The sequence below is a fragment of the Bos indicus x Bos taurus genome, chromosome 6 (assembly GCF_003369695.1).
Source record: "Bos indicus x Bos taurus breed Angus x Brahman F1 hybrid chromosome 6, Bos_hybrid_MaternalHap_v2.0, whole genome shotgun sequence".
Lineage (NCBI taxonomy): Eukaryota > Metazoa > Chordata > Mammalia > Artiodactyla > Bovidae > Bos > Bos indicus x Bos taurus.
Window position 1 is genome coordinate 4,168,649 of NC_040081.1, and position 14,034 is coordinate 4,182,682.

Here is a 14,034-nt window from a genome sequence, read left to right on the forward strand (position 1 = left end):
CATCTACACTTGGTATAAAATGACATAGACCTACACACACAATATATCACACACATATCAAATTCCTGGTTTTGTATTGTACTATAGCTAAACAAGATGTAATCAATTGGAGAAACCAGGTGCAGGATACAGGAGACCTCTCTGTACTATCTGTGATTTCCTAGGAGCTGTATTTTTTAATACAGGAGAACAATTAAAAATAAATCTCATTTTGCCTTGGCTGGCTGTAGCCCTATTATCTCATAAGAGGAGAAACCGTGAGACTGTGGAAAACCACAGTACTCAGTTTTACACAGACGCAGGACCTGGGGCGCCAGACAGGATCTGCGCTCCAGAGACTGGGGAACAGTGAGGAGTTTGCCAGTCCCGCCGGGAGGGTGCGGAGGCGGGGTCCCCGAGCTGAAGCCGCGAGTGAGCAGCGAGCAGCCGAGCTCTCGCCCCGCCCTCCGCCGCTCCGGAGCCGGTGCGGCATCCTCACCGCGTGGCTTGGGAGCGAAAGGCGCGGGGACTGCCGCTCCGGCATTCCGGACGGCCACAGCGCCTGGTCTCAGACAAGAGGAGAACTTTGAACTAGGAACATTTTTGGTCAATAGGATAATCTCCCTCGCTTTGGCTCTCGATTATGAGTTAAAGCCCTGCACTGTTTTCCCTCCCCCGAACCTCCCGAGGTGCTGGCGGGAGCCCTCCCGCGCGCCGGAACGCAGAGCAGAAGCTGCCGAGGCTTCCAGGGGCGGCAGGCGGCCGCAGGGCCGGTCCTCCAGGAGCCCGCGCCCCGCTGCGCGGGAGTCCGCGCCCGGGAGGTGGATGGCGCTCGGGGCGCACGCAGCATGCAATCGCTCAACATCACTCCGGAGCAGTTCTCCCGGCTGCTGCGGGACCACAACCTGACGCGGGAGCAGTTCATCTCGCTCTACGGGCTGCGGCCGCTCGTCTACACCCCAGAGCTGCCCGGGCGCGCCAAGCTGGCCTTCGTGCTCACCGGCGTGCTCATCTTCGCCCTGGCACTCTTTGGCAACTCGTTGGTGGTCTACGTGGTGACCCGCAGCAAGACCATGCGCACTGTCACCAACATCTTCATCTGCTCCCTGGCGCTCAGCGACCTGCTCATCGCCTTCTTCTGCATCCCGGTCACTATGCTCCAGAACATCTCCAACAACTGGCTGGGGGGTGAGTTCGCGCCCTTTCCTTCTCCCCTAATCCCCAGCCTTCCAGGGAATCCCCCACCACAACACACACTCTGCGCTTTTGACTTTCTTACTTTTTTTTTTTTTTTCCCCCTCTACCAAATGAATCCAGCGCCCTTTCTCAGAACTTCCTTACCTGCTCTCACTTGGAGATTTGGAAATAAGTTTTTGCTGGTTTTGTTTCCGTTGCACCGTTTTTCTTCCTGTCGCTTAGAAACTCAAGTTAGGAAGCACTTAGAAGAGGCTCAGGACAGTGGGGTGGGAAGTCACATCAGTTATTTCAGCTTCCTTTTCCATAGTTCCCTGGGTGGGGAAGAGCCCCTGGAGAAGGGAATGGCAACCCACTTCAATATTCTTGCCTGGAGAATTCCATGGACAGAGAAGCCATGGGGTCTCAAAGAGTCGGACAGGACTGAGCGGCAAACACACACTTCCCATAATTATCAGAACTTTTTCCTATTTTTTGAATAAAAGTGAGATAATTTCAAATAATAAAAGCCTCAACATCTCATTCCTCTAATCTCCAGCCTCATTCCCCAGTTTGCTTATACAGATATTTGTAGTGCAAGTATATTTATGGACTTAAAACTTTAAAACAAACCTAATGCATTAGCAGGAAAAAAAAAAAAATCTAGTCCTCTTAAAAAAAAAAAAGAAAAAAATATATAGACAGAATCATATTTGGAGAAGGAATACAGAAAACATAGTCCCCCTGAAAGAGAAGAGATTAATTTCTCTTCCTTAGGAGAGCAGAAATGGAAGAGAACCATTTGGAACCATTGTTGAGAGTAGTATGTGGGGAAAAATAGACATCGAACTCCCCACAAATGATCCAGTCTTTCCAAAGACACATAGCTAGAGCATGTGTTTTGTAATCCTAAATAGTAATGGGTTGTATTCTTACCAATGGTTATGGAGTGCCCTAAGGAGAAAGCATTGGTTGTACCTGTATTTTCATGGGTGGCTGTACTCTTGTGACCACATCAAAATTCTTAGAAAGTGGTTGGAAATACAGGGAAAACAGAGAGAAGCTCTGCTGTTTCCACCTGTTCCTGAGCTAATCCCTTTTATTCTTATGGCGGGTGTTTATTTCATCCTATTATTACCAACTTGAGATCCTCAATTTAAGTCTCTGGTATTGTTTTTTTTGTTTTTCATTAATTTGTACTGGATTTATTGTTAGTGGATCAGGATGCTAAAATCTTTGTTTCTCATCTCATCTATGTTGTATGTATTTCCCGAAACGCATCAAACACTAGAGTACACAGCATTGGCTTAAAAGTGAGACATAATGCAGTGTCATGCATTGATTTATGGATTACTGACTTTCTTATGCACTCTGATTTAAATCATTATACTTGGGTATTTTAAAATTGCCCATTGTAACTAACTCCACAGCATTAATGGAAAAACTTTTGACCATCACATATAGCTTTTTTTTTTTTTTTTTTTTTTTTTGAGAAAAAGGCACAGGAGTTTTCATTTCTAAATGTTTGTGAAGACAGATTTGTGAAGCATCTTTGTATTGCTGGATGATGATAGCAGCATTTATAAAGTTGAATGTAATTAAGCAAAGTGGGTTCTTACACTGGAAATCAAAAGACTTGGATTACTACTTTGGCATTAATTCAGGTTAATGCAACCTGTCTGGACCTGTTTTTCAATTAAGTACTAGGGATTCTAGAAGCTTGAAAGTGGAATGGGGCAAATCTTTAGCCCCTATCATTGGAGAATGATGCCTAGGGAAGAGTACCTGGTGGACCTTCCCTCCTGAGGATTTAGGTGGGCATTGCAAAGATTTTTTTGAACTTCCTGTTTTCCTAGTTCATGGTGAACATTTCACTTTAACTTCAAATGCTGAAAGAGCATACTACATTGCTTACATATATTTCAGAGTTAGTGTGAGGGTGAAGTGTATTATAAAAAGTGCTTTGAAAAAATTTATCATTCCATGAATATGTAAGGAATTAATTCTATGAAGAAGTGTTTAAAGATAATGTATGTTCATCTGGAACAAGATTTATAGAATAAGTGTTCTTATAAATTGAATAAGCATCACCAAAATTGAAGTTCAAGGGAAAAAAAAAGCTTGTAGGCCAACTATAGATAGTAGTACAAGGAGAATTAACTTGTACTTCACAGGATAGGATAATAATGGCAAAAGTCCCCTGATGAATTACAAAAAAAGAGTTAAAGGGAATGTAATCTAACAGTTGAAATCAGTTCACAGGTTTTTACTTTATAAAGCTATTGAGGATCTCCTTTGTTGGCAAAGCTTTTTACTATGAGAATACAAAAATGAATAAAGCCCATGTGTGGCTCTATGTGTCACTTTCATGCACTGGAGAAGGAAATGGCAACCCACTCCAGTGTTCTTGCCTGGAGAATCCCAGGGACGGGGGAGCCTGGTGGGCTGCCGTCTATGGGGTCGCACAGAGTCGGACACGACTGAAGCGACTTAGCAGCAGCAGTGGCTCTATGGGCGTCAGAGAATAGGAAATAACCTAAGCTGGGCAAAAGGTAAGTATGGTAAGAGAGAATTTATTTAGCCCTGCAGCATGGAAAAGTCAGGAAGGTTTCATCAAGGCAGGGATCTTGAAGGGTAATTCAGACTGTTTCCAGAAGAAAAAGAAGGATGGAGTCCATTTTAGGAACGGGGCTTCAAAGTGTGCAGAAAAGAAAGTGATGTAGTCCAAGAATACTATTTCAGTTCAGTTCAGTTCAGTCACTCAGTCGTGTCTGACTCTTTGGGACCCCATGAATCGCAGCATGCCAGGCCTCCCTGTCCATCACCAACTCCCTGAGTTCACTCAGACTCACGTCCATCGAGTCAATGATGCCATCCAGCCATCTCATCCTCTGTAGTCTGCTTCTCCTCCTGCCCCCAATCCCTCCCAGCATCAGAGTCTTTTCCAATGAGTCAGCTCTTCGCATGAGGTGGCCAAAGTTTCAGCTTTAGCATCATTCCTTCCAAAGAAATCCCAGGGCTGATCTCCTTCAGAATGGACTGGGTTGGATCTCCTTGCAGTCCAAGGGACTCTCAAGAGTCTTCTCCAACACCACAGTTCAAAACCATCAATTCTTTGGTGCTCAGCTTTCTTCACAATCCAACTCTGATATCCATATGTGACCACTGGAAAAACCATAGCCTTGACTAGATGGACCTTTGTTGGCAAAGTAATGTCTCTGCTTTTGAATATGCTATCTAGGTTGGTCATAACTTTCCTTCCAAGGAGTAAGCATCTTTTAATTTCATGGCTGCAATCACCATCTGCAGTGATTTTGGAACCCAAAAAGATAAAGTCTGACACTGTTTCCATTGTTTCCCCATCTATTTCCCATGAAGTGATGGGACCAGATGCCATGATCTTCATTTTCTGAATGTTGAGCTTTAAGCCAACTTTTTCACTCTCCTCTTTCACTTTCATCAAGAGGCTTTTGAGTTCCTCTTCACTTTCTGCCATAAGGCTGGTGTCATCTGCATATCTGAGGTTATTGATATTTCTCCCAGCAATCTTGATTCCAGCTTGTGCTTCTTCCAGCCCAGCGTTTCTCATGATGTACTCTGCATAGAAGTAAAATAAGCAGGATGACAATATACAGCCTTGACGTACTCCTTTTCCTATTTGGAACCAGTCTGCTGGTCCACGTGCAGTTCTAACTGTTGCTCCCTGACCTGCATATAGGTTTCAGTATGGAAAACTGCTAGACCATTCAGGTATGACCTAAATCAAATCCCTTATGACTATACAGTGGAAGTGAGAAATAGATTTAAGGGACTAGATCTGATAGATAGAGGACCTGATGAACTATGGACGGAGATTTGTGACATTGTACAGGAGACAGGGATCAGGGCCATCCCCATGGAAAAGAAATGCAAAAAAGCAAAATGGCTGTCTGAGGAGGCCTTACAAATAGCTGTGAAAAGAAGAGAAGCAAAAAGCAAAGGAGAAAAGGAAAGATATAAGCATCTGAATAGAGTTCCAAAGAATAGCAAGAAGAGATAAGAAAGCCTTCCTCAGAGATCAATGCAAAGAAACAGAGGAAAACAACAGAATGGGAAAGACTAGAGATCTCTTCAAGAAAATTAGAGATAGCAAGGGAACATTTCATGTAAAGATGGGCTCGATAAAGGACAGAAATGGTATGGAGCTAACAGAAGCCAAAGATATTAAGAAGAGGTGGCAAGAATACACAGAAGAACTGTACAAAAAAGATCTTCATGACCAAGATAATCACCATGGTATGATCACTCACCTAGAGCCAGACATCCTGGAATGTGAAGTCAAGTGGGCCTTCGAAAGCATCACTACGAACAAAGCTAGTGAAGGTGATGGAATTCCAATTGAGCTATTCCAAATCCTGAAAGATGATGCTGTGAAAGTGCTTCACTCAATATGCCAGCAAATTTGGAAAACTCAGCAGTGGCCACAGGACTGGAAAAGGTCAGTTTGCATTCCAATCCCAAAGAAAGGCAATGCCAAAGAATGCTCAAACTACTGCATAATTGCACTCATCTCACACACTGGTAAAGTAATGCTCAAAATTCTCCAAGTCTGGCTTCAGCAATACGTGAACCGTGAACTTCCAGATGTTCAAGCTGGTTTTAGAAAAGGCAGAGGAACCAGAGATCAAATTGCCAACATCTGCTGGATCATTGAAAAAGCAAGAGAGTTCCAGAAAAACATCTATTTCTGCTTTATTGACTATGCCAAAGCCTTTGACTGTGTGGATCACAATGAACTGTGGAAAATTCTGAAAGATGGGAATACCAAACCACCTGACATGCCTCTTGAGAATACTATTTAAGGAAGGCATTTCAGAGAATCTGGAAATACAGATTTTTATGCTGTTGACACTAATTCAGATTTGAAAAATAAAATGCAGTTGGATGAAAACAAACCTCTCTGTGGGTTTGGCCACATATCACCTGATGTGAAGAGCCGACTCATTGGAAAAGATCCTGATCCTGGGCAAGGTTGAGGGCAGGAGGAGAAGAGGGTGACAGAGGATAAGGTGGTTGGATGGCATCATGGACTCAATGGACATGAGTTTGAACAAACTCCGGATGATAGTGAAGGACAGTGAAGCCTGGCATGATGAAGTCCATGGGATTGCAAAAAGTCAGACACGACTGAGGGACTGAGTAACAACAACATGGGCCTCCAGTTTGTGACAAAGCCTCTCAGACATTTCTGAGAACAGAAGTGTTGGGAATGACTTGTGTTTCTTCTTTTAGTCTACTCTCTCCCTTGCTTGGGACCAAGACCACCTTCTGAGTTAAAGCCTATGCTTTGATAAGATCCTCAAGTGATTCACACACACACATCAAAGTTTGAGAGGTACCGCTTCAGGTAATGGTTGTCAGACCTGGCTGCACAGAGAATCTCCTGAGGGAGTGTGAAAGCTGAGCTGGGCCAGCTCCAGTCCACACTGGTTGCATCTGACGCTCTGGAGTACTGACTTAGAGCCACTGTGTGCATCTCTACCCACCTCCCTGCTGCAGGACATGATGTTGTTGCCTTGACACTGGTCATGGCAGGAGTATTTGAACCGTGGAAATTGTTAGCTATATATTTGTCCTTTAAAAAAACCCAGACACTTGTTTTGCACCATACCCCTGAGCAGAGGTATTGAGTTTCCTTTTGCCCAGTGATGGCACATCCATGACAGTAAGACAAAGTGTAGCCATAAACATTTAGTTTATTTATGAGATACAACTGATCCTCAGCATCTAAGTGTTGCCCAGCATTGTGGCAAAGCTGATGTACAATCCTGTTTATATACTGTGTCTTACCATCCTGATACCACTGTCTTTGACCTGTCGATTGACTTGTTCCCAGGCTACTCCGCAGAACGTCTTCCCACATGGAGTCAGGATACTCTTTCCCCCAAAATAATAAATGACATTTGCTCCTAACTTTTCTTTGATCACTATTACAAGGATGGGGTTTTGTTATTACCATAGTAATTAACAACAGTAGGGCCTTGAAAGTTCTGTCTCTCATCTACTCTGATTTATTTGATGAGACTCTAGCAGTAAGCTTGCCCACTCTGTTCTTGGGGCCAGAGAATTTACCCATCCTTATCTGTAGCCTACTCTTCTTCATTTTGTCTCTTTCCTCCTCCTCCTTTTATCTTTCTTTACAATATCTACATGTACCTCCACATTCACTGAGTGTGTTCAATTTTTTTTCCAGCTAAAATCAGTGTAATAAATTGGGCTTCTGAGTAATGCTCTGGGACACTTTGCTCTCCTTTCTAGCTTTCCCATAAACTTCTCTTTTCCTTCTACCTTTGTTTCCTTTATGTCTCTGTCTCTTTCTTTATGCTTTCCCTTTGAATGATTCTCATTTACCCTTATTTTTTTTGCATGTGTATCCACTGAAGCCTAGTATGCAGTCTTTTGTTTTTCCTCATTCATTTCTGCATTGAAGCTACAGCCAGGGCTCTTCCTTACTTTCCTGATGATTCTAAAATCAATATCTAATCATTATCTTAAGCCATAGTTCCTCACTCAATTTGAAGGCATTTACACATGAATATTCTTTGAGCCCCTTTTTGGGGAGAGGGGCAAGAATACTGGAGTGGGTTGCCAATACCTTCTCCAGGAGATCTTCCCGACCCAGAGATTGAACTCGGGTCTCCCACATTGTAGGCAGACGCTTAACCATCTGAGCCACCAGGGAAGTCAAGTCATCTATTTCTGCTTTATTGACTATGCCAAAGCCTGACTATGCCAAAGTCTTTGACTGTGGATTACAATAAACTATGGAAAATTCTGGAAGAGATGGGAATACCAGACCACCTGACCTGCCTCTTGAGAAACCTAATGCAGGTCAGGAAGCAACAGTTAGAACTGGACATGGACCAGCAGACTGGTTCCAAATAGGAAAAGGAGTACGTCAAGGCTGTATATTGTCATCCTGCTTATTTAACTTCTGTGCAGAGTACATCATGAGAAACGCTGGGCTGGAAGAAGCACAAGCTGGAATCAAGATTGCTGGGAGAAATATCAATAACCTCAGATATGCAGATGACACCACCCTTATGGCAGAAAGTAAAGAGGAACTAAAAAGCCTCTTGATGAAAGTGAAAGAGGAGAGTGAAAAAGTTGGCTTAAAGCTCAACATTCAGAAAACAAAGATCATCGCATCTGGTCCCATCACTTCATGGGAAATTGATGGGGAAACAGTGGAAACAGTGTCACCTTTTATTTTGGGGGGCTCCAAAATCACTGCAGATGGTGACTGCAGCCATGAAATTAAAAGACGCTTACTCCTTGGAAGGAAAGTTATGACCAACCTAGATAGCATATTCAAAAGCAGAGACATTACTTTGCCAACAAAGGTCCGTTTAGTCAAGGCTATGGTTTTTCCAGTGGTCACGTATGGATGTGAGAGTTGGACTGTGAAGAAAGCTGAGCGCCGAAGAATGATGCTTTTGAACTGTGGTGTTGGAGAAGACTCTTGAGAGTCCCTTGGACTGCAAGGAGATCCAACCAGTCCATCCTAAAGGAGATCAGTCCTGGGTGTTCATTAGAAGGACTGATGCTAAAGCTGAAACTCCAATACTTTGGCCACCTCATGTAAAGAGTTGACTCATTGGAAAAGACTCTGATGCTGGGAGGGATTGGGGGCAGGAGGAGAAGGGGACAACAGAGGATGAGATGGCTGGATGGCATCACTGACTCGATGGACATGAATTTGAGTGAACTCTGGGAGATGGTGATGGATAGGGAGGCCTGGCGTGCTGCGATTCATGGGGTCGTAAAGAGTCAGACACGACTGAGCAACTGAACTGAACTGGACTGACACATGAATATCTTATCAGTTTCCAACATTCTCTCACCCTACTTTGTTCCTCTGCCCAGGGTCTAAGTTATTATTAATAGTACTATGAGTCATTCTTGTATTCCGCATTTCCTAGGTATCTGCTCTGTTTATTAGGATATCGTAGGTGTTGAGAAAGCTGTGCCCTGGTGGAATAGCCAGGTTTCAGTTAGAGCGAGAAGGGGAAGGAAGCATTCAAAGAAAAGATGGATAATACAGAGGATTTTGTTGATGTCAGGGTTCCAGTGTGCATAGTGTGAGAAAGCACAGTGGAAGTGTTGGGCAGCAGGGGCTTGAGTCAAGTTGGGGTGAGCCTGGATTGGGACCAGGAGCGAGGGATGGTCAAAGAGAATAGGCTTCACGGTGACTGAGGTACATGTGAACTTGAGGCCCAAGGGGTTATTTTATTTATTTGGCTGCACCATGCCTTAGTTGAGGCAGGCAGGATCTTTGATCTTTATTGGAGGTAGAAAGTCAGTTCTAATTCTAGGCTTCTTTATGGATCTCAGCATTAATAAGGTGACTGGGGAGTGTTTGGGGAGAGGGTGGAGTGGTCCCTTGTTGACAGGGCTCTGTGCCCACTTTAATCCTGCTGTGAGTGTAGTCACAGCCGGGGGCAAGGATGGTCTCCCCGGGTGTACAAAGAGCTCCCTGGCTCTCCCTGCAATCCTGCTTAGGGCAATGAAAAGAATTTTCTAATGGTTGTTGGAAAATTGAGTAAAAGCTCTTCTGAAAAAAGGAATTCCAAAAATATCCTAGGTGATGGCTGCATCAGTGAGGGAAGTGTATATCCTTGTCTACACTTGAGGACTTCCACCTTGGGTGATAAAATGTAAAGCATCAGAATGCCTCTTAGAGTAGTGGCTCTCAGTCTTGGAAAAATACAGGAAATCACCTGCAGTTTTGAAAATGATGCCTGATTCTTTTCCCCTAGAGATTCTGATTTAATTGAACCCTGAGTATCAATGTGATCCCTGGGTATCCGATTTTCAAGTTTCCTGATAGAAAATATTGTAATTTATAACCAAGGTTGAGAACCACTGATGTAGGATGAATGCACCAACACTTGGACTGTTATAAAGGTGAAAAGAAAGGATGTATGTAAAGTGCTTAAATAGCACAATACCAGTCACATGTACCAGTGTAATATATTGTAGCTATTATGTATTTTTAATAGCAGTTGCAGTCAGAATGCTCAGAAAATACAGAAGTAGGTTGCATAAAATTGAGTCCAACATGGAACTCTGAGGCAATTCTTTTATTGTACACAGCCAATTTCATCTATACTGATGCCCTTAACTTTTTTTGGAGTCTTTCCCAATGGATTTCAAAAAGTAAAAAATGATTAAAAAAAAAATGTTGGGATCTAAGTTATGCAAGGAAAGGTTAGAAGTTTTCTGTCATCTGGAGAATAGAACTCTAATACTAAACTAGCACATCCAAGCCATAGTGGCTGGTGGGGGTGGGTGACTTGTGACAGATGAGGTAAAACTCTCAAGCTTCATCAGAACAACTCCCTTCTTTCTTTTTAATAGATAGGGTTTTGCATAAGATTTCATATGAAAAAGAACAGTTTTACTGAAAGGAGGACCAGAGGGAGGAAGGGAGAAAAAGAAAGAGCCCTCACTGAACACAGTATGACAAATTTAGGTGAATTTTTAGAGATTTTGAGCTGATGAACTGTGAAGTGGGTTATTAAAAGAAGTTGTGAAAATTTTATTTGATGATAAGATCGTAATTCTTTGGGCCAGTTCAGAACAGAGAGATTAGACTGAACTTCTTCAGGTCTATATTATTGTTTTATTATTGATTGATTAGTGGTTAGAAATTATCACTTGTACTTATTATAATAATTTGTTCTAGAACAGCTCAGAAACTTCAGAGTCCCAGGGGAAATTTAAATATGGTGAAATTGATGTAAAATCAGCAGTATTATGGGCCTTTAAAAAATCTTTTCAGAGGGATGATGAAAGCTATTGATGAGGAATAGCCTCATTAAAGTATAAAAGAAATAAATCAAAAGGAGGCCCAACAGCAACAGCAGTTTGGAAATAAAATAAAAAATTGTGCCATGGGGCTGGCCTCTGGGTGATCTTCCCTGGAATCAATTATGTGCACACTCTGAGAAGGAAAGATGCCAGGGGTCAGAAAATCACTAAATTTTCTCAGACGGTGAGATTGGCAGTAACAGCAATGGGATTTGTATAAAATATTCTCTCTACTTAAGACAAAAACATTTTACAGTTAAAATAAGGAAAAGATTTAACAATCAGAAAGTTTGAAAAACTTTATTGTTCACATAGAATAAAAAGAATCTTCTTATAATTTGCTTTTCTGAAACATAAAAGCATGTTCAGCATGCTTTTTATGAAACAAGCTCAGCATGTTCTTTGACAAGTGGTTGGTTTATTAGGATTCTTGTTTGCAAGCAGAGAAACCCAATTTAAACTAAGAAAAGTGGGGAATATTCTTCACAGAACTGCAAATCTCGGGATTAGGATTAGCTTCAGGCACAGCTGGACCTAGGTCCTCCGACAATGGCTCCAGGGCATTGGCAGTCTCCGTCTGTGCCCAGCTTCACTTTCTTCTACACTGTGGTTTCATTCTTGGGATGTCTATTTTCAAGCATGTGTAAAATGGTCCTTGGAGTTATAGGCTTTCATTTTTTATACTCCCTATCTCAAGATAAATGAACAAAGTGTAGTACATATATATATAATGAGACAAATTCTGATAATAAGTATTATGCTAAGTGAAATAGGCCATATGCCAAAGATAAATCATATGGTTTCATTTATTTTTGCCTGGGCTTTCCAGGTGGCATTAGTGGTAAAGAACCCACCAGACGATGCAGGAGCTGCCAGTGCAGACCTGAGATATGGGTTCAATCCCTGGGCTGGGAAGATCCCCTGGAGAAAGAAATGGCAATCCACTCCAGCATGCTTGGCTGGAAAATTCCATGGACAGAGGAGCCTGGGGGGCTACAGTCTAAAGGATTGCAAAAAGTCAGACACTACTGAGCGACTGAAGCACTTTATTTGCCTATCTAGAATATGAAAATTCATACAGATAGAAAATAGATTAGACATTATTAGAGGCTGAAAGGAAAAGGAAAGAGAGTTATTGCTTAAAAGGTACAGGTTTCTGTTTGAGGGGATGAAAACGTTTTGGCAACAGTAGTGATGGTCACACAACATTGTGAGGTAATTAATGCCACTGAACTGTATACTTTAAAACTGTTAAAATTGCAAATTTTATGTTACAGATATTTTACCACAATAAAAAATTTTCAAAAAAAAAAATCCTATCTATATCAGAAGATGAGAAAGAATCCTTCCTGGTAACTGCAAAATACTCTGAGGACTTGAGGCAGCTTAGCATCATTCTCTTACCAATACAATCAATCATCATGGCCCATGCTTCAAAATCCTCTGCTCAAATATCAGTCACATACACATGCCACTGGGGAGAGGGAAGGACAGAAGGGCGGGGTCAGCCCTACCTGAATGACTTGGATTGAGTAGAACCACTGTGGGGAGCTGCAGGGACAGCTACACACTGGCATCCTGGCAACCTTGCACATAGGTCTGCACACAGGACACAAAGACAAGGCTTAATCTCCATCTGGGGCTTCCCCGGTGGCTCAGTGGTAAAGAATTCACCTGCAATGCAGGAGATGCGGAAGACATGGGTTCCATCCCTAGATTGGGAAGATCCTGTGTAGGAGGAAACAGCCACCCTTTCCAGTATTTTTGGCTTCCCTGATAGCTCAGTTGGTAAACAATCCACCACAATTCAGGAAACCCTGGTTCGATTCCTGGATTGGGAAGATTCAGTGGAGAAGGGATAGGCTACCCCCTCCAGTCCTCTTGGGTTTCCTTTGTGGCTCAGCTGGTAAAGAGTCCGCCTGCAATGCGAGACACCTTGGTTCAATCCCTGGGTTGGGAAGATCCCCTGGAGAAGGGAAAGGCTACCCACTCCAGTATTCTGGCCTGGAGAATTCCATGGACTGTATAAACCTATGGACAGAGGAGCCTGGCAGGCTACAGTCCATGGGGTTACAAAGAGCTGGACATGACTGAGCAACTGAGCACAGCACAGCAACCACCGTCTGACGTGAGTCTTGGCAGAATGCTGGGTGACATCTCTTGGGAAGGAGAAAAGCCTAGTAAGTAGCCGTGAGGTGGTTTCATTCCGTCTCATGGGAGACTGACTGTTTCTCATCCATCCCCCTAGTTTGGTTTTAGTTAAACTCTGGACTTCCTTCCATGTTCCCACTTAACGTTCAGCTACGGGCTTTTGTGGAAGTCTGTAAAAACTGTTTGGCTGTACTTTAAGTTGTGCTGGGGGCATCCTTCCCCGCAGAGCACCCGCTGTGTGTACCATTGGTCACTGGCCCTTCAGGTTTGAGGTCTTCCTGTGGGGCTAGAGACATAGGGGGCTGATGCCATGTTGACCTTGTGCTGTCGCTTGTTTCTGTGAATTGTCTGACAGAATCTTACTGACGGAATCTGTGAGTGTGACAAGCCAACCTAACAACTGTGGTGGGAATACGGGTGGATTCTTAGCCACCACACTGCTGCTTGGGAACTCTGGACTATTGACAGGATGTTGTCCTGAAGGAAGACGTGCGAGGCAGATAAACGCACTTGACAGGGTTGCCTACCTGTGTCTACTGGACTGAGTCCAGCTAATGGGAACTATGAGCTCCCGAACAGGAGGCCTCTGTCTTTAGTTTCTTTGATGCCCTCCCACAGGCATAAGCTCTGGAGTAGGTACTGTGGGAGCAAGCTCAATCAGAGTTGTGAATAGCCTCTCCTGCTTACCTCTTGGAGAAGGCGATGGCACCCCCACTCCAGTACTCTTGCCTGGAAAATCCCATGGACGGAGGAGCCCTGTAGGCTGCAGTCCATGGGGTCGCTCAGAGTCAGACAGGACTGAGCTACTTCACTTTCACTTTTCACCTTCATGCGTTGGAGAAGGAAATGGCAACCCACTCCAGTATTCTTGCCTGGAGA

The 14,034-nt window shown here is 43.4% G+C and overlaps 1 protein-coding gene across 2 annotated transcripts in view; it reads left to right on the forward strand.

Annotated features, from left to right (window-relative positions):
- The first annotated feature begins 289 nt into the window (after window positions 1-289).
- Window positions 290-14,034, forward strand: part of QRFPR (pyroglutamylated RFamide peptide receptor) — a 62,296-nt gene continuing 48,551 nt past the window's right edge. For both annotated transcript variants that reach the window (XR_003511420.1, XM_027543700.1), the window contains exon 1: window positions 290-1,167. Coding sequence is in view for 1 of the 2 variants with exons in the window: in XM_027543700.1 (XP_027399501.1) it covers window positions 828-1,167 (340 nt within the window). In the remaining variant the exon portion in view is untranslated. The remainder of the gene's footprint in view (window positions 1,168-14,034) is intronic.